Source organism: Odocoileus virginianus, chromosome 29 (genome assembly GCF_023699985.2).
Source record: "Odocoileus virginianus isolate 20LAN1187 ecotype Illinois chromosome 29, Ovbor_1.2, whole genome shotgun sequence".
Lineage (NCBI taxonomy): Eukaryota > Metazoa > Chordata > Mammalia > Artiodactyla > Cervidae > Odocoileus > Odocoileus virginianus.
In genome coordinates, this window is record NC_069702.1 from 28,687,668 (window position 1) to 28,713,874 (window position 26,207).

The following is a 26,207-nucleotide window of genomic DNA, read 5'->3' on the forward strand; positions in this document are numbered from 1 at the left end:
TTACCCAAGACAATCCCAAATGTCTTAAGATGGTGATAAGTAAATTGCCTTAATATCAATTTATTTATAACCTGATCATGTAGCCAGTTCCTCATGGACTTAAAACCCTTCAGAACGGATCAGACTGGGCAGCCAGGGAGAAACACTTGAGACTTGGCCCTTCTGGATAGTTAATCTATTGGTTTTCTCAACTGTCTATCTGGAAGGAACTTAACCTCATCCCTTATTTTATAGGAACGCATGTGATAGAAGGTAAAAAATTAGACTTTGTCTCATTTCATGTACAATAACTTTTCGTTTATGTGCTTTGTTTCCTTTTTAAAATTCAAGTAGTGTACTGTGATCACATTTTCTTTCTTGAAGAAAAAAGTTGGTTTGTTGTACCTGGAGCACATTTTTTGCCACTTTTTTTTTTATTTACTTAATTTTTCTTGACTTTCAGACTTGAGTTCCAACCAGTCTGTAAAATGCCACTTAATAAAATTGTACAATTGGGAAAAAAAAAATGACTAGTATTATAACCCCTTCTCTATATCTCGGGTGCTTTTTAGGGTATTAAAACTATAAAGTAACAATGCATCCTTTTTTTTCCATCAAAATATTTCTGAAAAAGTGAGTTGTTTCCCACAAATATGTTCATTAATCCTACTATTTTTCCCCCACAGATTTATGTATGAATATTCCATTAATTATGGACAAGCTCCTCTGACACTTTTAGTCAGTTACACCAAGAGTTATCTCTCTATGGTAGGGTCCTGCTGTACTTCACCAAACCCAACAGTATGCTTTTTGAAAGAGGTAGGTGTCATTTTATCACATAGCTAATGTACTTTTTTTCTTCTTCTATTAATGCCATTCCTTTTAAATAATGTTAGAAAGATTCAGATTCTGGAATCTGAAAACATTTTTTAAATGCCTCTTTTTTATTTTGTTAACTGGAAAAACACACATCTCTGGGGGAAATGTTCCTTTGGTCAGAATTCAGTTTTCCAGTCATCAAAAGGAGTCAGAATGTCTCTTTTTTCTGCTATTTCTGCACACTGCTTTCAATGTATCCTGACCATCTAATGAGATTTTTCTCATTTATTTTCTAGAGACTTCAGCTTAAACATTTATCACTTCTCACCGTTATGTCAAACAGAATCTGCTCACAATATGCTGCTTATGGGAAGGAGAAGTCAAGGGTCAGGTAAAAATTGAGCACAATCAGCATGTGTAGCTATTTCTGTACTATCAATCCATGTTAGGATTCTCTAAGAAAATGTTTGCAATAGAAAATACAACCCATAGTGCTGTGTTCCTACAACCCTCAAAAATAGTGCTCAGATACTTTTTATTTTCTCTACACAGAACATGAACTAAAGGAACAAGACTATTATAAAACCTAATTTGCTTTTAATCAACCTTTTCCATATACTCATCATAAGACTGGTAGACCACTAGAAATTACTTCCTCAATATTCATAATGCTGTATATTGCAAACACATAAGCAAAAACAATCATTTTCTTATTTACCACCCATTACTTGCTTTACCCATTTTTTCCTTGGGAAGAAAACTTCCTGAATTCTTTTTATATCTCTCTTAAGCTCCATGAATTTATTTTACTTACTTACTCTGTTCTAATCTTCACTTTGATTTTTGTTCGGCTGTGTTAATGTCACACTTTAATTTTGACAGTTTCTATGTTTACAATGCTCTCAGAGCTCATCAGACATCTATATTTACCAGCTTTGTATCTTTAGTATTTACAATCTCCTTAATTCTTCTTACTCCGATTCACAAATTCTTTCCTAATGATAATGAAAGAATTCATGCTGGCACCAGATCTTAAGGTTCCCCCAAAGGGCATAGAAGCTACTTTCGTGAGTCCTTTAAAAATAATCTTCCATTAGAACTGCTGAAAAACTAAACTGTATTTTCTTTTGAAATTCCCTTTAGTTTTTCTTTTGCATTAAGAGTACTAGGCATGTAGAGCACAGTAATTCATAGTATAAAACCTTCTATAAAGATATACATATATAAATGTCTTTATATATTTTAAATATATAACATAATATATAAGATATAATTTACATATCATAAACTTATACTTGCATTCGAGTGTAGAAATTTACTCCAAAGAGCTGAGTGTGAACAAAAGTTTAGCTAAAAATATTGCTGCCACATTTTTTTAAATAGGAAAAACATTTCCTAATATGCTAGAATAGAGCATGTTTAAATCAATTATAATATGTCCATATGAGAGAATGCCATACAGTTAGAATTATGTTTTAAAAGAATATTTAATGAAAACAAGCCATCACTAAAAGAAATCAAAGCTACAATAGAAAAAATTCTATTCTTATGGATTAGAAGAATTAACTGTAAAAATAGCCACACTATCCAAAGCAATCTACAGATTCAGTACAATCTCTGTCAATACCCACTGACTTTTTTTTTCTGAAATAAACATGCACCCTAAAATCCTTATGGAATATCAAAGGACTTTAAAGATATTACAAAGCAACAGCAATAAAAATACTATGGTAGTGTTACATAAAAGCAAATATACTTAATATTACTGAATTATAAAGTTAAAAATGGATAAGATAGCCAATTTAATTTTCTATGTTTTTTGCCATAATTTTAAAAGAAAGATATGGAACCTATTCCTGATACAGAAAGTGAAAAAGGCAAATAGATAAATGGTATAGCAGAGTAAAATCCCTTATACCTTGTAAACCTTGCAATATACTTCAGGGTAATACGCCAAAACATCAACATTAACTTGTGGTCTAGGGCTACAAGTCTTCATTATTTCTTTTATCTGTAGTTTCTAAATAAATTTATGAACAATTCTAAAGACTAGGAGGGGCCACATAACACAACATCGGCCTTATGAATAGATGTTAGAGATTTCTTTATTGCCATTTTAGGTCTAACATTTTAATTTTTAAGATGTATTTATTTGGCTGTACCAGCTCTTAGTTGTGGTGTGCAGCATCGTTTCATTGTGGCATGAAGCTCCCTGACCATGGATGAAACCCAGAACCACTGGGAGCACAGGGTCTTAGCCACTGGACCACTAGGGATGTCCCTAGATCTAACATTTTAAAGACTGGCTTCAGCTACAAAAATCTGGCCAGAAGAGAAGCTCTTTATCAGTACTGAAAACATGAAGAGATTCATTGGGAATGACTGAATTTTCAATAGCGACTTCTGCACAAAGGATCTGCGACATGACAGATATGCTCCTCCAGACTGTGTTCATAATGAAACCAAGAAAACTGAGAATATAGGTAAACTAATCATTCATTTTTAACTGTTCAGCCATCTCATCAAATTTGCCCAGAAAGTGCCTACTGCACATCTGGAAGATGTTTTGCCACTTGCTGAAGATATAACATCTATCCTCTCCAAGTGCTGTGAGTCTACCTCTGAGGACTGCATGGCCAAGGAGGTAAGAAAATCTTCATGATCCGTGGACCACTTACTGAATGGTAGGCACTCTCCTAAGATACTTTTTACACGCATCATCTCAGTGAATCCTCCTATGTATCCTATGAAATTTAAATACACTGTTAACTCAATTTTACAGATGAGGACACAGAAGATTATCAAGGATTAATAAACAAAGTCCTACAACTAGTAAGTGGCAAAGTCTACACAAAAGCCAAGATTCTGATTCCAAAGACCTTACTCTACCTACAGAGCCCAGAGCATATCTACTAGCCATAGATGGTTACATTTAAATTAAACTACAGTTCTTTGAAAACACTAGCCACATTTCAAGTGCTCAGTATTGGACAATACAGATAGAGATTATTTCATCATCACCTGTTATTTCATTCATCATCTGTTCTATTAGACAACACTGAACTCATTATTAAAAGCTTCTAATGTTTTGTTATACTTGTTAAAATTTGATAGTCATCCAACTTTCTCACCATTTTCCATTTATATCATCCATTCAAGTATATACAAATTTGTACTGTTACTTTAGACAGAAGTCACTCCATGTCTGTGGACCTCTTTGGAAACAGATACTTTGACATCTGGTCTTTCTTCAAGGATACATCTCAGTGATAGGTGTTTCTCTATAACCTGACTTATAATGGCTAAGTGGGACTTTATTGTATATATCTACTGCATATACTACATTTAGCTACCTGGTGGTGGTGGTTTATTGCTAAGTCATGTCTGACTCTTGAGACCCCATGGACTGTAGCCCACCAGGCTTCCTCTGTCCATGGGATTTTCCAGGCAAGAATACTGAAGTAGGTTGCCATTTCCTTCTTCAGAGACCTTTAGATACCTAGATGTACCATATTTTTAAACCAGTTCCCTTTTATTGGATTTAGGTTGTTTCAGTTTAACATGGTAAGCAGTGCTGCCCTTAATAGTTTTTAGCTAAATCTCCCCTTCATTCATAATTATTTTCTGAGAGTAAATTCTTGGAAATCATACTGTTATACTTTAAGACTTTTAGTACATATTTACAAGGACTTCCCTGCTGGCTCAGTGGTAAAGAATCTGCCTGCCAGTGCAGGAGGTGTGGGTTCGATCTCTGGTTGGGAAGATCCCCTGGAGGAGAAAATGGCAACCTACTCCCGTCTTCTTGCCTGAAAAATCCCATGGACAGAGGAACCTAGCAGGCTATAGTCCATAGGGTCACAAAGGAGTCAGACACAGCGATTGAACAATAACATATTGACAAATTGCACTCCACAAATAGTCTACCAGTGTACCTTGTAAGAGCATTCATGCTGACTTTTTTAAGCTTTCCTTATTTTTAATGAGATTAAGTAGGAAACTAACAATGCACAAATGCACAATTTCTCTTGTAGCTTCCTGAATACACAGTAAAACTCTGTGACAACTTATCCACTAAAAATTCGAAATTTAAGGACTGTTGTCAAGAAAAAACACCCATGGACATATTCATGTGCACTTACTTCATGCCAGCTTCCCCAAACCCTGAGTTGCCAGATGTCAAGTTGCCCATGAACAAAGACGTGTGTGATAAAGGAAACACCAAGGTCCTGGATCAGTAAGTTGGCTGATTTAATTTGACAGTATTGACATTCACTAGCATTAAGTGACAAAAGAAATAAAAATTGGAAGAGATAGTAAGTCTTTATCTGTTTTCCTCCATCTAAGAACTGAGATACAATGGGCTACATACATTGAGTTGCATATGCTACAAGTATGTGCATACTTAAAGCCTAAAACTATCTCAGTTTGAATTAACAGGCCCAAAAAATCAATTACTGGTATTAGAGATTAGAATTTAGACTGAACTTGGACTGAAACTCTAATTTACTTTTGTCTAAATACTCATCGCTTTTATAAATGCATAAATATTGGGATGAGACAATGGAAGCCTTTACACAAATTACTTTCACAGAAAAGCTACTTAAGGTACCCACTTGATGCATTATATTGGATTCATGTAGTATCTTTACACAAATGCAATTCCATATATATCTGAAGTATTGATAGATCTATTTATGCATAAATTTATAAACAAATGTATATTTGGTACATATAGAATTTTAATTTAACTAATCCAAGTAGCTTCAAAGCAACTATCCATAACTTATATTTCAATGAGAATTTTAACTTAAAATGTGTTAGAGTCATTTTTAGTTCAATCTTTTAGTTTTAATTAAGCCAGGTGTTCTGCCACAATAATAGATATTAAATTTCAGAACATGACATGCATATTCAAATCTACCCATGTTAAAGAGTGTTATCTCCTTTCTCTCTCCTGCCAGATATATATTTGAACTAAGCAGGAAGACTCAGATTCCAGAAGTGTTCCTCAGTAAAGTACTTGAGCCAACCCTGAAAAGCCTTGATGAATGCTGCCACTCAGAATCTTCTACTGCCTGTTTAAATGAGAAGGTACAATTGTCTATATTTTCTTTATTAACCTTGGTATGGCTCAAGGGTTAACAAACCAAATCTGGCCTGGTGCCTGTGATCTAAGAATGGTCTTACAGTTTTAAATGGTTTAAAAATAGTATTTCATTATACATGAAAATTACATAAAACTCCAACTTCAGTGTTGGTAAGGTTTCATTGTAACACAGCCCTCCTCACTGTTTACAGCTGTTTTTGTGCCATGTTGGCAATTGATTAGTTATAGCAGAGACTGTATGACACTTACAAAGCTTGAAATACATACAATCTGGCCTTATGTAGAAAATGTTATCCATTATCCAGTAATAGACACTCATTTTTTAATTAATTTATTTATTTTATTTGGAGGCTAATTACTTTACAATATTGTGGTGGTTTTTGCCATACATCAACATGAATCAGCCACGGGCGCACATGTGTTCCCCATCCAGAACCCCCCTCCCACCTGCCTCCCCATCCCATCCCCCAGGGTCATCCCAGTGCACCATCCCTGAGCACCCAGTCTCATGCATCAAACCTGGACCGGAAATCTGCTTCACATATGATAATATACACGTTTCAACGCTACCCTCTCAAATCATCCCACCCTCGCCTTCTCCCACAGAGTCCAAAAGACTGTTCTTTACATCTGAGTCTCTTTTGCTGTCTCACATATAGGGTCATTGTTACCATCTTTCTAAATTCCATATTTATGCGTTAATATACTATATTGGTGTTTTTCTTTCTGACTTACTTCACTCTGTATAACAGGCTCCAGTTTCATCCACCTCATTAGAACTAATTCAAATGCATTCTTTTTATTGGCTGAGTAATATTCCATTGTGTATATGTACCACAGCTTTCTTATCCATTCATCTGCTGATGGATATCTAGGTTGCTTCCATGTCCTGGCTATTATAAACAGTGCTGCGATGAACATTGGTGTACACATGTCTCTTTCAATTTTAGTTTCCTCAGTGTGTATGCCTAGCAGTGGGATTGCTATGTCGTATGGCAGTTCCATTTCCAGTTTTTTTAAGAAATCTCCACACTGTTCTCCATAGTGGCTGTACTAGTTTGCATTCCCACCAACAGTGTAAGAGGGTTCCCTTTTCTCCACACCCTCTCCAGCATTTATTGCTTGTAGACTTTTGGATAGCAGCCATTCTGACTGGTGTGAGATGGTACCTTATTATGATTTTGATTGGCATTTCTCTGATAATGAGTGATGTTGGGCAACTTTTCATATGTTTGTTAGCCATCTGTATGTCTTCTTTGGAGAAATGTCTGTTTAGTTCTTTGGCCCATTTTTTGATTGGGTCATTTATTTTTCTGGAGTTGAGCTACAGGAGCTGCTTGTATATTTTTGAGGTTAATTCTTTGTCAGTTTCTTCATTTGCTATTAGTTTCTCCCATTCTGAAGGCTGTCTTTTCACCTTGCTAATAGTTTCCTTCCTTGTGCAAAAGCTTTTAAGTTTAATTAGGTCCTGTTTGTTTATTTTTGCTTTTATTTCCATTATTCTGGGAGGTGGGTCATAGAGGATCCTGCTATGATTTATGTCAGAGAGTGTTTTGCCTATGTTCTCCTCTAGGAGTTTTATAGTTTCTGGTCTTACGTTTAGATCTTTAATCTATTTTGAGTTTATTTTTGTGTGTGGTGTTAGAAAGTGTTCTAGTTTCATTCTTTTACAAGTGGTTGACCAGTTTTCCCAGCACCACTTGCTAAAGAGATTGTCTCTTCTCCATTGTATATACTTGCCTCCTTTGTCAAAGATAAGGTATCCATAGGTTAGACACTCATATTGATACATTGCCTGGAATTCTGATTTAATATCTCTCTCTGATGAGAGTTTCAAGACAAGTAATTGTTATGTAATCATTATTTTCTTACAGGGCCCTCAACTGACAAGGGAATTATCATCTTTCATTCAAAAAGGACAGGAACTATGTGCTGATTATTCAGAAAACACTTTTACTGAGTACAAGAAAAAGTAAGAGTCTTGTTCTGGCTGATTCCTTCAAATTTATCAATAATAATAGCCTGGTATTGTGAGTTGAAGCAGGGTTGAAGACTTAAGATGTGTTAATTGAGCAGTAAAAAAAGGAGGTGCAATTTAAGAGTTGTAAAGAATTGTCGATCTAATACCTATATAAGAAAAAACGGTTCTTTTTTGGGGGGATGTCATGTATATCAGATGAGAGGTCAGTTAGAACACATGTCACAGAAACATAAATTCCAAGAGCCACAGTGACTTGATTTTAAAAATATATAATTAACTCATATCAACACTCTTACCATAAAGTTATCTGTAGTTGTTGCTATACATAACTGAGAAACTAAAACTCCTGAAAAATATTATCTAACTTCATGGCATATGATAAGACAACCCAAACTTTCAATCAAGCACAGTGTCATCCATTACCATTATGTATTCTCTGTAAACTGGAAATAGATATGTTAATCAATAAGGTATAATAGCCATTTTTCACAAGTCAAAGAAGGAAGCATGTCTTTATAAATAGGTGTTAAAACTAAAATAATAGGCTATAACAAAAGTTTTACTGGCTTCCTAGAAAATATGTCTGTGAGATCATGTCATTCTCTATTTCATTAAGCAAATTTCTTAGCTGTATTTCAAACCGTCAACAACACACCCCTCAAATAAGCACAAATACAACCTCACAAAAAAAAACCTTTTAAAGTATCCCCAAAGGAGGAAGCCTTCAGTGACCCCTATGAAGACCTTAACAAAGTCTAAAAGAAAAAAAATGTGAAAGCCTTAAGTTCAAAATGGTTGTTTCCCATTTATCAGGAGATTGTATAATTCATAAATTATGGAGGTGGTATAGAATATTATGGATAATACAAAATTAAGTTCCCTGCCAACAGTTTTGTTTTGAACTCTAGGGTTACATGGGACAATTCTGTGATAATTTATATAATCTCAGTGCGTTAAAAGTGTTAATGCAATAGAATTGATATTTGGGATTTTGAAGGTAGAGAAGATTGAAACTATTGAGTCTAGGTATTTAAAATCCCACACACCCTCTTTTTCTCCCTATCCTCTGAGTTGCATCTAATCTGACTTCCTTTCCCTCCCAGCTGTGACCTACTATTTTCAATAACTCTTTAATAAGCAAGCTAATTCCCCTCACCCTTCTGTCCTTTCCCAGCATCATTATACTAATCCCAACTCTAGATAAATTTGGGTCTCTATTACAATGGCCACTACTGGGCTGGCAAGTATCAATATTTCTTAGAAAAGTCATAAATCAGGCTGAGTTATCCATTACGAGGAGAGAGAGTTAATTTAAACTGGGAGGGACCATTCAAATTGGAAGGAATCAAGAAAGTCAGATCCTAGCAGCATCTTAAATGGAGATGGAGAGTTCCTGAAGAGCAGGGCTTAAAAAACAGAAAGACCTGTTGTTCCTTCCAGCATAGCTAGTTGAGTAGCAGGCAAACAGAAGAGATTACATATGAGAGAAAATACATTAAGGTGACAAAGTCCTATAAGGGAAGTACTCTTTGAGGAGTTTGAAATCTAGAACTGGAGAGAAGAGGAAAGACTAGGGAAAAGAGAGGAGGAGGTCATCCTCATGATGTAACTGCGTGCATGAAAGGGAAATAATAGGAATTCAAATTCAGCAGCAGGTTGTATGTTTACTTTCATGATCTAAAAGAGACATAGGTTTCACTTCCTAATCTTCAACTGAGGCATCAAAAATCATTCCACAGTTACTAAATTTTCTTAAGGGTAACTATTTTCCTTGTTTGTCTTTGCTGTTGCAAAAAGATCTGAAGTGGCTACCATTTTGCACTTGACATGTTTATAGAATACATCTAGTAGAACTTTACATAAAATTGGCCTTTCAGACTGGCAGAGAGACTAACAGGAAAATTTCCTGATGCCACGGAGACGGATCGCCAAGAGCTGGTTGCCAAGCTCTCAGACTTTGCCTCCAAGTGCTGTTCTATAAACTCACCTCCTCTCTACTGCAATTCAGAGGTAAGAAAATTTAATGTTCTACTTATCACTGCATAGTATGAAGAACTTTTGTGGTCAGAATTGCTCATTTGTTATTGATTGCCTGTCCTACTCATGGGAAATGTCTTGTTGGTGTTTTCAGATGCATGTATCCTATTTGTTCATATCCTTGATTTAACCCCTTATTTTCCAGCAGTCATTTCAAAATGCTATATTAGAATAGTCAAAAATATATGGAGGTCATTTCATTTCACTTTATGGCTAATTCAGAAGTAGTAACGACAATTCCAAGGATTTTGATGTCTCACCTGTTATATTTCTGGAATACAGAGGCAGGGTTAAGAACAGCTCTATGCCATGCTAAAACAGATTCTTCCTTGGCTCACCTTTCTAAAGTTCATGATATTAAGTTGTATTCCTTTTGACTGGATTATACTATTGTTTATTCTGTAGTCTATTGGGAAGGAAATACTTATGGTCCACTTTGGACCCATCATTTCTGTGTCTATACATAAAAAATAATTTTACTATGGTGTTAATACTACTTATGCCTGGGATTTCAAGTCAATTAGAAGTCCTTTTCTATAAATTAAAGGATTTTTTTAAAGAATTTATCTGAATTTATATGCAATTAAACCATGAAAGCAACACAGCCTGATTTAGTTTTATGGATCAAGAAGATCCCCTGGAGAAGGGAATGGCTACCCACTCCAGTATTCTTGCCTGGAGAATTCCATGGACAGAGGAGCCTGGCAAGTTACAGTCCATGGGGTGGCAGAGTCAGATACAACTGGGTGACTAACACTTTCACTTCATTTTTCTATTATCATTCTAGTAGAACACATCTGAAGATACCTAAGAACTTAATAAGAAATCAAATGTTTATATGAAGAAAACTATAAAGGTCGTTGAGTGTAATTTTTCACTCAGTTCATCCCTGCCAGAGGTCGTTCAGCCTCCATTTAAATATCTGAAATTTGTTTTCTCCTAGAGGCAGCCTATTTCACTGCCCAGTAGCTTGATTTATGATAACAATTTTTTTCTCTAAAACATGATATTCCCCTCATAATTTCTGCTGAGTCTGGTCTGGCTTTCTTTACCAACTAGAAAATGTATCTTCTCGGTTCTCCGGTAGAGGTTCTTTTATATTTCAACTGGTTTTCTAAAAGTTAGGCTGAAAAGTTTTGTTTGTATTTAAGTCTTGGTTTTACATACTAATTCTTTTACATATTTTGGTGGGTTTTTTTTATTACTCTGTGTGTGTGCGTGTTAATTGTTCAGTCGTGTCTGACTCTGTGCAACCCCATGGACTGTAGCCGCCAGGCTCCTCTGTCCATGGAATTTTCCAGACAAGAACACTAGAGTGGGTTGCCATTCCCTCCTCCAGGGGATCTTTCCCACCCAGGGATTGAACTGGGTCTCCTACATTGCAGGCAGATTCTTCACCATCTGAGCCTTTTTACCTTACAGTGTCTAACGAAGTCTTAAATCAATTTAACAAGTTGAGCTACATCGCATTACTCATTTGTGTGCTCTGTACCCTTGGAAATTCTAATTTCGCCTCCAGTTTCAATGCATACCCTTCAAATCCCAAACCTATCTGTCAATCTTCCTAGTAATAATTTGTAAAGCCAGAATTCTGGAATGAAAAGGGTACAATAAAATAAAAAGAAGCCTATTCTTAAAATTCTGCTGAGAAACATATCATGTTCATCTTTCATTAAAGTTCAAAACAAGGTTCTAAAAGACATAGATTATTAGGATATTTTGATCATTACTGGCATTAAAACATTTATCATAGAGCAACTAAATCCAACAGTTTTTCTTCCTTTACTGACAACTGGCTTTGGGTAATATGACAACTGAATTTAGGTTGCCTTTACCAGAAGTTAAAAAAAAAAAAAATTACCTTACCTAGAAGCTATTTTCTACCAGGAGAATTTGCTATGAGGGTCTCATTCATTCATTAAGAAAAAAAAGAAAAAAGCCTAACTCCTTTTTTTTTTTTTAACATTCTGTCAAAAATACTACTTTGCTAACCAGTCTTCAGTCCCTTTATCTGTTCATCCACACCCACTTTCCTTTTTGACCTTGTACAAGCAAATGGAGCTTTATGCATGAAGCACATACTTCCTTCAAGCCTGTTCCTTTTCATTTCTTTCATTTGCTTTTCAGTATAGTTCATTATAATATATTGCCATTTTAAGGCTTTTCATATTTTCAACAACCATGGTAAGAAGGCAGTTTTGTGATGCTCTATTTTCTTGCTTTATAACCAGTAAGTTTATAGCAGTGCTGCTGCTGAGTAGCCAAACTTTCAGAAATTGCTAAAGGACAGTGAGATGAATGGAGTTGAGCTACTCATGGATAAATGATTTTTTAGAGTCCTGGGAGATTAGACTCTCTGGCGTTTCTGTTAGCCTTTGATGGTCTCTACATTAATGCTAATATCATAGCTAGGTAAGTGAGCTTACCTCTGACTTCAGGTTAAGGCAAAATCTGTTAGAACAGCGTTGACTTTAATGCTCAATGCTTAGTGTAAATATTTGTCCCATTCACCCCATAATTTGGATTATAGTTTATCATCAAATCTCCTTGTCCTATTTTTGCTTGAAAGTTTTCTCCTTAAAAGCAGTGCCTGTGTACTACATGCACACGGAATCATTTACATCCGAGGATCCACCTCTATCTGCCGTTGTATGCATACATGGCACAGTGGCCAGAGGAGTGGCAGAAAGGGCCCCTGAACCATACGAAATTAGTGTTTAATTATGTCATCTACTTCCATCCACTCCCTCACCTTCATATTGAAATGACCAAGAAATAGAACGTCAGTGTCGCTTTCTTTCAGCTTTACCACAGCACTCAGAAGTCATTCCTTTTTATTCTATAGAGGCCCATTGACTGCAGAAAAACTTACAGTTGCAAAATTAGGCTTGATTTTTTTTTTTCTCTCCATCATTCAGGCAGGTCATTCCTATTCATGACCTGATAATATAGCTTCTGAAAACTCATCAGTATATTACCCCTAAGATGTCCCAAAGTTTTCAGAAAGCCACTGTCATATGCTGGATTTGATCATTAAAATTAAAAAAAAATCAAGTGCAAATCTCTATGAACAGCTGCGCAAAGAGGAGACCAGTTCTTCTCTTCTCACCCCTTTCCCCTTCTGCCTTCTCTTTCCTTTTCTCTCACACTTCAGGAAAAATTTTAATTTCTCAGTATAAGTAGTTTTTATAATCCTCAATGTCATGCTGCTGCTGCTAAGTCGCTTCAGTCGTGTCCGACTCTGTGCGACCCCATAGACGGCAGCCCACCAGGCTCCCCCGTCCCTGGGATTCTCCAGGCAAGGATACTGGAGTGGGTTGCCATTTCCTTCTCCAATGCATGAAAGTGAAAAGTGAAAGTGAAGTCACTTAGTCGTGTCTGACTCTTGGCGACCCCATGGACTGCAGCCTACCAGGCTTCTCCATCCATGGGATTTTCCAGGCAAGAGTACTGGAGTGGGGTGCCGTTGCCTGCTCTGCCTCAATGTCATAGCTAGAGATTATTAAGCCATTACTATTTGTTAAGCAGAATATTAATAGCTTTACATGTATGTATTTGTGGAGTGATCTAAAGCAATTCTAAAATATTGGGTACCATTTTAATTTCCCTTTTGTGAGTGCGTTGAGTGAGATACATGGAGGTTAGATGATGTTAGAAAAACCATATTTAGATGTCAGAAAAACCATCATTTATTTCACATGGGTCTGTTATTCCATGAGATTGTCAGAATTTAGCCCTAATTTAGCTAATAATGGTGAAAATAAATTATTGATACCAGAAAACTTAATTACTGACTGGAATTCCAAAATGATTGTTAAAGTAGTAAAATTGACATCAGGTTAGTAGTATCACTCTGAATTCCATTCATCCCAGTTCCTTGGACTCTGTTTTCATTAGTTATACTCTTCTGTTTCAACAATACCTTTTGAATGAGTCTAATTTAAAGTTTTTTATCTCCTGATCTTAAGTAAGGTAATTCAGACACTACTCCCTAGCTACTTTTCTTTCTCCTCCCCTTAAAGCCAAGATTCTTGAAAGAATAGTATACACTCTCATTCATCACACCTCCTGTGAATTCCTCTGCCCTTTGCAGTATGGCATCTGATGCTGCTATACCACTAACGACAAAGTCACACTGAAATTTTCTTGGTAAGTCTAACAGTTCTTCAGTCCTTAGCAGGCTTCTCTGTAAAACACTTGATATCCACAATTTCTTTCTTTCTTCTTGCAACAACTGTCATCTTATCATATTCTACCTTTTTCTCCTATGGTTCTTTCCTTCTCATTCTCTTTAGTATTGTCCTCTTCTACCTACAATTTAAACTTCTTTTCTTCCAGTTTTTTCCTTGATCCTCAATTTTCATGACATTACATTTTCCCTGAGTGTTCTTGTCCATGGACATGTCTTTAATTTTCAAACCTCCATCTCCAGGCAGAATCTCTCCTCTCAGAGCCAAGATTTTTATCCAGCTTTCCATGGGGGCTCTTAACCCACAAGAAATTCAAACTCAACATGCCCAAAGTCTCCCCCTAAAAACTTCTCTTTCCCAACATTTATAAATACCATCACCATTCACCCATTGTCAAAAAATAGAAACAGTAATCTTTGACTTCTACATATGTTCAATTCAGTTCCAAATCCTATGAATTATAACCCTTCAATATCTCTCATTAAATACCTTCTTCTATATTATCAGTACTTAATGAGGACAATAAAGATGGCATTCCTTGCACCATGCAAAGAGAATTATGATACAACTCTGCTGTAGTGTCTCAGAAAAGAACAATTTGCCTAATTACAAAGTAGAAGATGACTAGATAAAAACTCATACTCAATGGGCTTCCCTGGTGGCTCAGAGGGTAGAGAATCTGTCTGCAATGCGGAAGACCTAGGTTTGATCCCTGGGTTGGGAAGATCCCCCGGAGGAGGGCATGGCAACCCACTCCAGCATTCCTGCCTGGAGAATTCATTGGACAGTGGAGCCTAGGGGGCTACAGTCCATGGGGTCGCAGAGCGTCGGACACGACTGAACAACTAAGCACAGCACAGTCTAGGCAACATTTTACCTGGAACAAACTTCCCATTGGTCTCTCATCTCTAGTCTTCCTCCAGCGCCTCACACCCAATCCCACCTCTGTACTGAGGTCAAAATAACCTTTGTGATGCACAAAATGGTAAATACATTTTAATTGCTCTCCATCACTTCTAAATTGCATCCAATTTTTTTTCCTAATCAAAAGAATTTGGACCATTGGTTTCTTCTCCAAACTGGTCATGACTTCTTATTCTTATTGTTTTGGCTCTCCTAAACTACTTGCAGTTTCCTAAGTACATTAAGCTTGTTCTTACCTCAAGGCTTTTGCACCTACTAACTCAACCCAGATTGCCCTATTCACACACTATAACTGTCTCAATCCTTCCACAAGCTTCAGGATTCAAATTAAACATCAGCTCCTCTGGGACTCCTTCCCTGGCACCCAACCTCATCTGCTATGATTTAATATTCTGTGCACACCCAATAATTAGCACCTATTAACTCATGTCATTGTTTCTTGTCTTTTTTCCTGGAATACTGTAATATAAAACTAAATAAATATGAAGGATGGTCACTTAAAAATTCAATATAAAACTGTATTCAGACAAGAATTGTTTCATATAAGCAAGGTTCAAAAAATGTTTATTCCTTCTGAATGATCTGTTATCTTACAACAAAATGCCCCATGATTTAAATAATATTTTTTCATTTCAGATTGATGCTGAAATTAATACCCTACAGTCCTGATGCATGTGTACCATCTTAAGTAAGTACAGTTTTTAAAGGCAGCAAAGAACCTAGCTTTGTACTATGCATTTTTTAAAGTCATAATAGGAAGGAGACTATTTGTTCAAATTATTTATTCTAACAATTATCTAGTCAAACTCATTTTATAGATGAGAATATTAAGCATATGGAGAAGTTAAGGAACTTAAACAAGAATATACAACCAACTTCTGACATATTTAGGACTAGAGTCCTAGTCCCCAGCCCAGTACTTTATCCATTATAACCCCACAGCTAAGATCATAGAGATCAGGGGTCCTGATGCATTCAGCAGAAAAAGCTGAGTTTGAAGACAGAATCCATCAAGTCTTAAAGATAACATGGCAGGATTCTCAGGAGGAAAATGACATTCCTCAAGCTAAATCAATACTGTTGAAATATTGCCACTTGCTTTTTTCAGATAGTACATTCTCATTCATTTAAAAAAAAAATGTCTGATGAAGATATTGAGTATAAAATAATTTAGATAGAACCCAATACCTTAAACTGAGGTGACCTTAACTCTGCATTTTTACAAAACACATTTACTCTTCAAATTTAATTGTATTCATTTTAAAGATATTGCTTCTGAGACTTTTTAAAAATTACTAAAAACAAGTTTATCTCAGATCTTAATTAAACTGAGGCTTTTCAATTATATAAAATTTTAATTTTTCTGATTTCCTGACAATGTTTCCTAAAATGCTTATGGAAGGAAAAGCCATCAACTAATGAAATCCAAGCTTCCAACTCTCAACAATTTGAATCATTAGAAAAAGCAAAAAAAAAAAAAAAAAAAAATTAACATTCTGAGAGGCAGTACAATGGGATTAAACAAGGGAACTCATTTTTGGACTCATCCAAACTGGTTTAGAATTCTTTGTCTGTCTTTGTAAACTTAAGCAAGTTACAATCCCTAAAGCTAAATTCCATTTTCCATAAGAAGAAAAGTGTAAATCTCCCTTTCAGCATTGTTGTAATGATTAACTGAAATAATGATGTATTATATAAAAGTCCTAGCAAATAGTAGCAAAAATACTAGCAAAAGTTTTTACTGCTGTTGCTTCTACTGCTGATAAAACTGTTGACTAAAGAAAAACACAGCCTGACAAAGTTGTGAGTTATGTTTTATTTGGGGACTTTACTAAGGACTATAGTCCAGGAAGATAGCCTCTCAGATAGCTAAAAGGAACTTCTCTAAAGTGGTAAGGGAGGAGCCAGAATATATAGGCATAGGCTTTTTTTTTTTTTTTTTTTTTTTTTTTTGCTGAAAAAGCAAACATCTAGTAAAACATCAAAGATGACTGCTATTTACAAAGAATGGACATCTCAAGTTAATGATTTTAGTTCTCTCTACTGTGTGAGAAGATGTAAGAATCTGGGATCATTGAAGTTATCCCTTTAGATATACATCTTAACTATCTAGGACCAATGGCCAGAATCCAGAACACTGAAAGTTTTCTGTTATTTTCCATTCTAAATTCTTCTCAGGGCACACCATTAGCACAGCTGAAGTGTCTGATGGTGGGCAACATGTATTGTTTCCTGGAATAGCAGGCAACATTCTTTGTCTAAAATATGAATTGAAACTAAAACAAGTTTCCCTCTCTATATATTCTTTGTGCTTTAGCATATGAATATTATGTCCTAAAGGGAAAGTAAGTTCACTGAATAATTTCTGGAGAAAAGGGCTAAAAGCCATACCTGAAACTAATGTGTTATGTCACTTAACATTGTTCAGTCGCTCAGTCATGTCCAACTTTTTGCAGTCCATGGACTACAGCATACCGTCCTTCACTATCCCTCACTATCTCCTGGAGTTTGCTCAGATTCATGTCCATTGACTCAATCAACTCAATTTCACTTATACCTCAATGAAAAAAATGAAAAATCTAGGTTACTTGAGTGTAAATATTCTAGAGTTAAAAATAGTATATGGTCTCTATTGCTGCTAAACTAATCCTTTTCCCTCATTTAAATTAATCCAGTATCCCTTTATTTCAACCCACATGTAATCTCAGTAGAGTTAAAAATCTCAGTACAGAACAGCCATCTCACCTCCCACCCTTCAAGGTACCTCTAGCTATTATACATGAAAGCTTTGCCTTTGAGTTTGTTTTAACTGAATTATTTTTCTCTAGGAACACAGTGCATTTTCTTGGTGTCTCATGTATATTCTGGAGAAGGCAATGGCACCCCACTCCAGTACTCTTGCCTGGAAAATCCCATGGACGGAGTAGCCTGGTGCGCTACAGTTCATGGGGTCTCGAAGAGTCCGACAGGACTGAGCAACTTCACTTTCACTTTTCACCTTCATGCATTGGAGAAGGAAATGGCAACCCGCTCCAGTGTTCTTGCCTGGAGAATCCCAGGGACGGAGGAGCCTGGTGGGCTGCCGTCTATGGGGTCACACAGAGTCGGACACGACTGAAGCGACTTAGCAGCAGCAGCAACATGTATATTCATGTTCTTTCAGTCTCCGGGAGCACAAATTGAAAAAGAGGGTATTCTAATAAAGAGAGAGGAAACACTAATTTGAAGAATTAAGAGTTTTGTGCTTCTTTTTTTTAACCTGACAACCTTCCAAACTATTCTTAATGCTAGCTAAATCAATAGGGTAAGTTTTTTCAGTGACAGATTGATGAAGGTTCTAGTATACTGATTACTCTGGTTCTAGTCATTACCTCGATCTTCTATAAAAAAATTTTCAATCATTTCTCTCATATTAGTACTTTTTCTGTTATTGCCTTTAATTAGTCCTATGATTTCTGTATCACCCAATTGGCCACCCAGATACCATTTGATCACCTAGAAGGAAGCCCTAAAAAAAAAGAAATCACTCACATGTCCTTTCATATGCTTCCACAATGTGTATTGATTTTTTGGGGTTCTCTTTACTTAATGCCTATTTATTATAATCTCAATCTGCAATTATAAAGGGTTATATTAGGAGTAGTTATGTGGCCTTGAAAGAGCAAATTAGAACTTGCTCATAAGGTTGTGAGACTAGGGCACTTGATATCTAGAAATAATGATACCACAATCTAAAAGTTCTATTAGGTTCCCAGAACATAGCCAGCAGATTGTGCTTCTTGGGTTTCAGGGAGAATTCTGTAGCTCTGTAGGACAATAGTTGTTGTTAGTTGCTAAGTACGACTCTTTGCAACCCCACAGGCCATAGCCTTCCAGGCTCCTCTGTCCTTGAGATTTCCAGGGTAAGGATACTGGAGTGGGTTGCCATGTCCTTCTCCAGGGGATCTTCCCCACCCAGGAATTAAGCCCGTGTCTCTTGCAGTGCAGGCAAATTCTTTACCACTGAGCCACCGGGGAACATTCAGTTATCAGCAGCGTTGCCCAAAAACAACAGTTCCAGTTGTGAGTTGTTCTGAATCCAGCACTTGACTTTGATTCCAAACTAAGGAGTGAGCACTTGTCAGACCTCTCCTCCTCCCATAGACCAGTCTTTTCTTCATGTTTTAAACCTGACTTGTCATCTTGACAGTTATTGGTCCCCTTAGTCAATTTCTTCTAGAACACATCCATTTCCTTCTCTGGTTTTTCTTACTGAAACAAGTCTGCTCTAGGTGACCACAGTGGCATATTATTTAGTGCAAAGCAGTTCCTAAAACTGAGTAACTTTGGCTGGCTGTGTATTTTTCAGTAAGAACCTGCCCCACTCTAGGGACCTAAAAAACATGTAGAAGCTGAAGCTTTTGTCTCAAGGTGTTCCTCTCCTTAGGTACATGTGCAATTCATGTCTTCCACTCAGTAGTTTGATGTTATTTTATCTTAACTAAAGTCTTTATAAACCAGACTCATCATCTTGACAGTTATTGGTCCCCTTAGTCAGTTTCTTCAAGCCTCCAAATTGATTGTGATCACATTTGCATGCCCCATTGGAGAGGGATTTGCTGTCTTTTAATAAGTCCCAAAAAGCCAGTTATCATTTTCCTCCAGTTTTGGGAACAATTAGTGTGCCTTGGGTTGCCAACAGATAAAGGAGTCGGCTCATGCTGCAAAATCGGGTGGGAGGGAAACTACTACTAGAATTACATTCAACAATGTCCAGTGCTGACACAAGGAGAGAAATGTGAGAAGGAAGCATAGAGGGGTCTCCCTTCTCATCCTCCTTCCAAGGCACACACTCATTGAGGACAATAAAAGATGGCATTTCTTGCACTATGCAAAGAGAATTATGATACAACTCTGCTATAGTGTCTAGGAAAAGAAAATAGACAAGGGGGAGACACTCTTGCCTAATTACAATGTAGAAGGTGATTGGATAAAAACTCATACTCAGTGGTGACTCAGTGGTAAAGAATTCACCTGAAATGCAGGAGACGCAGGTTCAATCCGTGGGTGGGGAAGATCCCCTGGAGAAGGAAATGGCAACCCACTCCAGTATTCTTGCCTGGGCAATCCCATGGACAGAGGAGTCTGGCGGGCTATAGTTCATGGGGTCACAGATTTGGACACGATTTATTAACCAAACATCACACTCAGTGAGTTATTAAAATAACTACTGAAAAAAAATAAAATAAAATAACTACTGAACTTTTATCTCAACCCCATGACTGAGGGGCCTCGTGTGTCATTGGCTGCTGCTACTTTTCCCTCTGACAGTGATTATTCATACTCATACATCAGAAAGTTACAGGCATAAATTAGTTCAAAAAACAACAACAACAACACTGTATGATGTACCTTAGCCAAACAGTGATGGCTTTGTATTTAGGTCTTGGGAATTTCTTACATTAACTCAGAACCCATCAAGTGGGCCATAGAGGATATACAGGTCACACTAGACAGGTTTGTCTCTATACATAATAACCCGACTTTATGTGCATCTGTTGAACTGTAGGATGATTGGTGTCCATTTTCTCTGTTTTCCTAATGTGTATTTCCATGGTTCTCACAGGCCTCAGGCTGGAGACACTCTGGGAATGACAACTGCTGGCCTAAACTCAGCAACACCAGAGCTCCCGGGGAGACAGCGAGGATCCTCCCTGCTTGTTTTCGGCTACTATATCCTCGTCTGATGTTAAGCGTGATGATTTGTTACCAAAATAAATTGAAATAATGCAAACCATAAATGCTACTTTGCCTGATGATAGTGTCAGTCTCCAGCACTATTTCTATGACCTCCACAAAGACACTATAGGAGGCAACTCCAGCCCACCAGCCTTGCTTTCTTCTAGATCTGTGGTGACCTTCTAAAAGATTCACAGCAGAAGCATCCACTTTACAGTTCCCAGCACACTGAGCTCCATGGCTTGATTGCATCTCAGGCTTAATATGTACCATTAAGAAAAAGTTAATAGCCTTCTACCATAAAGAGCCTGGAATAGCTCACTTCTTAAAGAAAAAAAAAATGTGTTTTTAATTAAAGAAAATATAACCTCCTATGGATACTTTCTTGCTTCTAGCCATAAGTTGTACCGCTTTAGTTAGGTAGTTATCTGCCTTGCAAAAAAAAAAAACAAAACAAAACTTTGTGACCTAAACAAGTTTATTGTTGCTAAAGAAAACTCCTCAGAGCAATTGATTAAGCCAAAGTTCTAAAAATAATGATTTCTGCTTAATTCCATTTACCATATACACCCTATATGATATTCTTTCTACATGCTTACTTTGCCCAGGGAAACTGAAAGTGTTCTAACAGATTTTGCTTTGAAAGAAAGATCAAATTTTCAGAATAAAGACTCCTTGGAAACCAATACAAGCCAAGGAAAGTCTTCTATATTTATAGTTAACTGCTTCAAGGAATTTGAATTCATTTCATGGTAGATGTAGAGTTTTATGGTACAGATGAAGCATATTTTATAGCAAATATAACTGGAGTCATAGTAACCAAAATCATCCCTGGTCCCCTCTGGAGATGCTAAGTCCCAGCAGGCTGCACTGCATCAACTAAACAAGGATCAGGTGCCTAAGAACTGAGACAGCAAACACCTGCCTCTTGTGGCTTCTACAGTGGAATGTGGAGTTCTACCTCACATAGACTCCAAAAGGAGAAATTAACCTCAAGCAGGGAAGTTGTTTAGATGATGCCATGAAATTTAAAAAAAAAAAAAAAAAAAACCTACCCACTACATACATAGGCAGTATTTTTTACTTTTTAAAGTTCTTTTTTCACTTCTAAAATTAGCTTGTAGATTCAAAACAAAGTCTGAAAAGAAAATAGCATTGATATAAAGTATGAGAAGAATAAGACTCCATAAATAAGTTCAACAACAACCACCAACATGAGAGAAATGAGGCTCCATAAAGGTGGGTGTGGGGCCCCAGGTAGCAGAGTTAGTATAAAAAAAAAAAGAAAAAAAACTTAAATTCTGTTTCCAACATGCCATGCAAGATTCATGGGTCTACCTGAAGAATACACTCCCTGATCCAATTAGTTTTGGAATTACAATACAATATTTGTCCCGTGAAGAGCCACAACTTAAAGTATAAAATTTATTACTGTCTACATTCAACCACTGACCTATTTTCCTTCAAATATGACCCAGACTTATTCAAAAATTCAAAAATCTGAAAATAATTTTCAAAACTACTGCTCTTCTCTTATTTGAGAGGTTGCATTTACATATTATTCATGAACTGCTTACAAACTGGTCCCTTTTCGGGAAGTATTTTTATGCCCGACCAGGTAGAAATGGGCATCTTTTTACCACTAAGTATTCAAGTAAATATTACATGATTGGTTGAAGTAGTATTTTTATGGTTCCCCTGGATATATTTTCTAGCAAACTCTCAACACCTTTCCCCATTTTTTAATATTAAGAATCACGGACCCAGATAATCCATCATTTTCATACAAGAGTTTCAAAGTTTAGACTTTATAGGTATAATTATGCCCATATTTGTTCCATTTGGTAGGAAAAACAGGGCTTTTGAGAAACCATTGCCAGGATTTATGCTTACTTCCCAAGTGCTTCCCAATATTAGAGGCACTTCTGAATTTCCACCTATTATCAACCGTGGCTGATTTTACTGGTTAATGTCTATAACATAAGTAGGCCTCAACTTTTTAGACCTTCCAAATCGCCTTCCTTCAAAAACACTGATCATCATGAGAGAAACAAACCAAACAACACTTTGTTTCTGAGAATGAAATTCACAAACTGTATCAGCCAGGCATTCTCCAAGGAAATAAAACTAATAGGAGATAGATTGATTTATGATTAAAACTGACTCACACAGCCGTGGAGCTGGCAAGTCCAAAGTCCATGAGGCAAGCCGACAGTCTGGAAACTCATGTATGTTGCCGTCTTGCGGTGGAATTCTCCCCTGAGAAATCTGTCTTTGCTTTTAAGGCCTTCGGTTGATTGATAATCCATGGGGTCTCAAAGAGTCGGACACAACTGAGCGACTTTCACTAAAGCACCTTTGTTTCTCAAGAATTTCCAGGTGAGGTATTCACACATTCTTGACCTGAGATGTATTAACACCACAAGCATTAGTTTCTACAAAAATCAACCCCCACCCAGTCAATAATCTGTTAATACAGGAATCCTGTGCAGATGATTAGAGGTGATGGTTCTCAGGTGAGGGTTTAACAACTGCCTGCGGGATACCTTAAGTAGGAAAGCACAGAACATTAGTCATGCAGTTTGAAAGACTTTAAACTTTGTAAAGAGCAACAGCAATAATAGAAGGCTTGTGTGATGGTTAAATTTTAGGTGTCAGTTTGTCTAGGCTATGGTGCCTATTTGTTTAGTTTCAAACATTAGTCTAAATGTTTCTATAGGTATTTTGTAGATTGATGAACTCTCCCACCAGCTGACTTTAAATATAAAAGATTATCCTTCATAATGTGTGTGGACCTCATGTGCTCAGTGAGTGAGTGAAAGTCGTTTAGTCATCTCCTACTCTTTGCAACCCCATGGACTATCAGTCCATGGGATTCTCCAGGCCACGATACTGGAGTGGGCAGCCTTTCCCTTCTCCAGGGGACCTTGCCAACCCAGGGATCGAACACCAGATCTCCTGCATCGCAGTCAGATTCTTTATCAGCTGAGCCACAGGGGAAGCCCAAGAATACTGGTGAGTTTAGCCTATCCCTTCTCCAGGGGCTCTTCCTGACCCAGAAATTAAATGAGGGTCTCCTGCATTACAAGCAGATTCTTTACCAACTGAGCTATCAGGGAAGCCCAAGGTGCTTTATGTGGAGATTAAAATATAAAAACATAACAAGGAAAAAGCTATCCAATTATGTCATTTAATTCAACAGTCATACACTCTAATGAAGCAAGAATTAAATCAACTTAGCTGTTTATTTCCATTTGGTGACAAATAGCTAACAATAAAGACTTCCCAAGTGGCTCAAGTGGTAAAGAATTTGCTGGCAAATGCAGGAGACTCAGGTTCTATCCCTGGGTCAGGAAGATCCCCCTGGAGGAAGAAATGGCAATCCACTCCAGTATTCTTGCCTGGGAAAACCCATGGACAGAGGAGCCTGGTGGGCTATAGTCCATAGGGTTGAAAAGAGTTGGACACGACTGAGCATGCATGAACAGGCAGCTAACAATAAACAAGAAGGCTTAGAAGGTTGTTCTTTTAGGGCTCTCAGTTCAGTTCAGTCACTCAGTCGTGTCCGGCTCTTTGCAACCCCATGGACTGCAGCACACCAGGCTTCCCTGTCCATCACCAACTCCCAGAGCTTGCTCAAACTAATGTCCACTTAGTCAGTGATGCCACCCAACCATCTCATCCTCTGTCATCCCCTTCTCCTCCTGCCTTCAATCTTTCCTAGCATTAAGATCTTTTCCAGTGAGTCAGTTCTTCGCATCAGGTGGCAAAAGTTTCAGAAAAGTATTGGAGTTTCCGTATTAGGTCTCTGAGTTCCCTTTTATGTACCTCTCCCCACCAGATAGTGAAGGACAGGGAAGCCTGGCGTGCTGCAGTTCGTGGAGTGGCAAAGAGTTGGACACGCCTGAGAGACTGTACAACAACCGTACCGCAGAAGTCTCAGCCCACCCATGCTATAGACCAAGTCAAGCATAGCTACACATTAGAATCATCTGAAGCATTTCGAAGGGGAAAAATAATGAAACAGAACAGTGCCCAGGGCCCCCTCTCGGAGATTCCGATTTAATCAGTCTTGATGGAAGTCATGGCGCTAGCAAGCTTGCGAGTCCTGTTCCAGTGGCGCCTTCCCCAGTTAGAAAGAGGGAAGCCTTGGAGATCCACCTGTTACGTCTCTCTTGGCTAAGTGACTGATTGTACTGGAGAAGGGAAATTTTCCAGTGCTGCTCTATCTTCATCTGCCACTGCATTTCAAAAATTCTGTTGAGTATGGAATGAAATTTTCATCTCCCATTGTAGAAAATCCAGTCATAGTCAAGTGAAAAGATGACCTTTCAGGACTTCGCTGGTAGTACAGTGGATAGAAATCCGCCTGCCAATGCAGGGGACACGGGATTGATCTCTGGTCTGGGGAGATTCCACATACCAAAGCGCACCCAAGCCCGTGGGCTGCAACTGCTGAAGATGTCACACCTAGAGCCTGCGTTCTGCGACAAGAGAAGCCACTGCAATGAGCAGCCCATTCCTCATAAGTGGAAAAAGGCTGAGCGTGGAAAAGAAGGCCCAGAAAAACAAACAAACCAAAAAAATGACCTCTCCCAGAGGCGATTTCTATCTTGTCCATTTTTTCCAGGACCTAAAATACTCTTTTTCTCATTAGGCCAAAAGAATACCTAATTGTTCTTTCCATGACACACATCATCACAAAGTTCTTAGTTTCACGACTTTAGCTTTTTTTTGGCAAGTTCTGGTTTATAATTAGGGATAGGACCTACTTACTCATCCACAGGTCAGGGGTTTGGGATTCCTTTGTTGCTTTACCCCAGTAAGAAAGTTTCTAGCAGCCGATCATGTCTTTGTGTCCTCACTTTCCAGGCAAGAATACTGGAGTGGGTTGCCATTTCCTCCTCCAGGGCAGTCTTTCCGATCCAGGGATCAAAACGGTGTCTCTTTCATCTCCTGCATTGGCAGGTGGATTCTTTAGCACTGCACCGCCTGGGAAGCACCTTTTAATATCAAAAGCATGGATCTTCATATCCCGTGTATATTGCACCTTGAAAAGCCTCAGGAGGGCTTGTCCGTTTCAAATCAAAATCTTTACTGCCACCGTGTGGACGACAGATACAAATTCAGATGACTGTGCTGAAATCTAACCTAAAATCAGATACTAATAAAATTGATATTAACAGTACATAAAATCAACCCTAAATATTCATTGGAAGGACTGATGCTGAAGTTGAAGCTCCAATACTTTGGCCACCTGATGCAAAGAACTGACTCATTGGAAAAGACTCTGAGGCTGGGAAAGATTGAAGGCAATAAGAGCAGGAGGCAATAAAAAAGAAAAAAAAAAAGAGCAGGGGGCAGGGGGCGGAGGATGAAATGGTTAGATATAGCATCACCAACTCAATGGAAATGAATTTGAGCAAATTCCTAGAGAAGTGGAGGACAGAGA

At 37.5% G+C, this 26,207-nt stretch overlaps 1 protein-coding gene across 1 annotated transcript in view; it reads left to right on the plus strand.

The window, feature by feature from the left end:
* Nucleotides 1-20,817, plus strand: part of GC (GC vitamin D binding protein) — a 48,272-nt gene extending 27,455 nt beyond the window's left edge. The window contains exons 5-13 of the mRNA XM_020905824.2: nt 666-798; nt 1,095-1,189; nt 3,313-3,442; nt 4,830-5,032; nt 5,760-5,889; nt 7,780-7,877; nt 9,764-9,896; nt 15,674-15,725; nt 20,643-20,817. Of these exons, the coding sequence (XP_020761483.2) occupies nt 666-798; nt 1,095-1,189; nt 3,313-3,442; nt 4,830-5,032; nt 5,760-5,889; nt 7,780-7,877; nt 9,764-9,896; nt 15,674-15,706 (955 nt within the window). The 3' untranslated portion in view covers nt 15,707-15,725; nt 20,643-20,817. The remainder of the gene's footprint in view (nt 1-665; nt 799-1,094; nt 1,190-3,312; nt 3,443-4,829; nt 5,033-5,759; nt 5,890-7,779; nt 7,878-9,763; nt 9,897-15,673; nt 15,726-20,642) is intronic.
* The last annotated feature ends 5,390 nt before the right edge of the window (nt 20,818-26,207 follow it).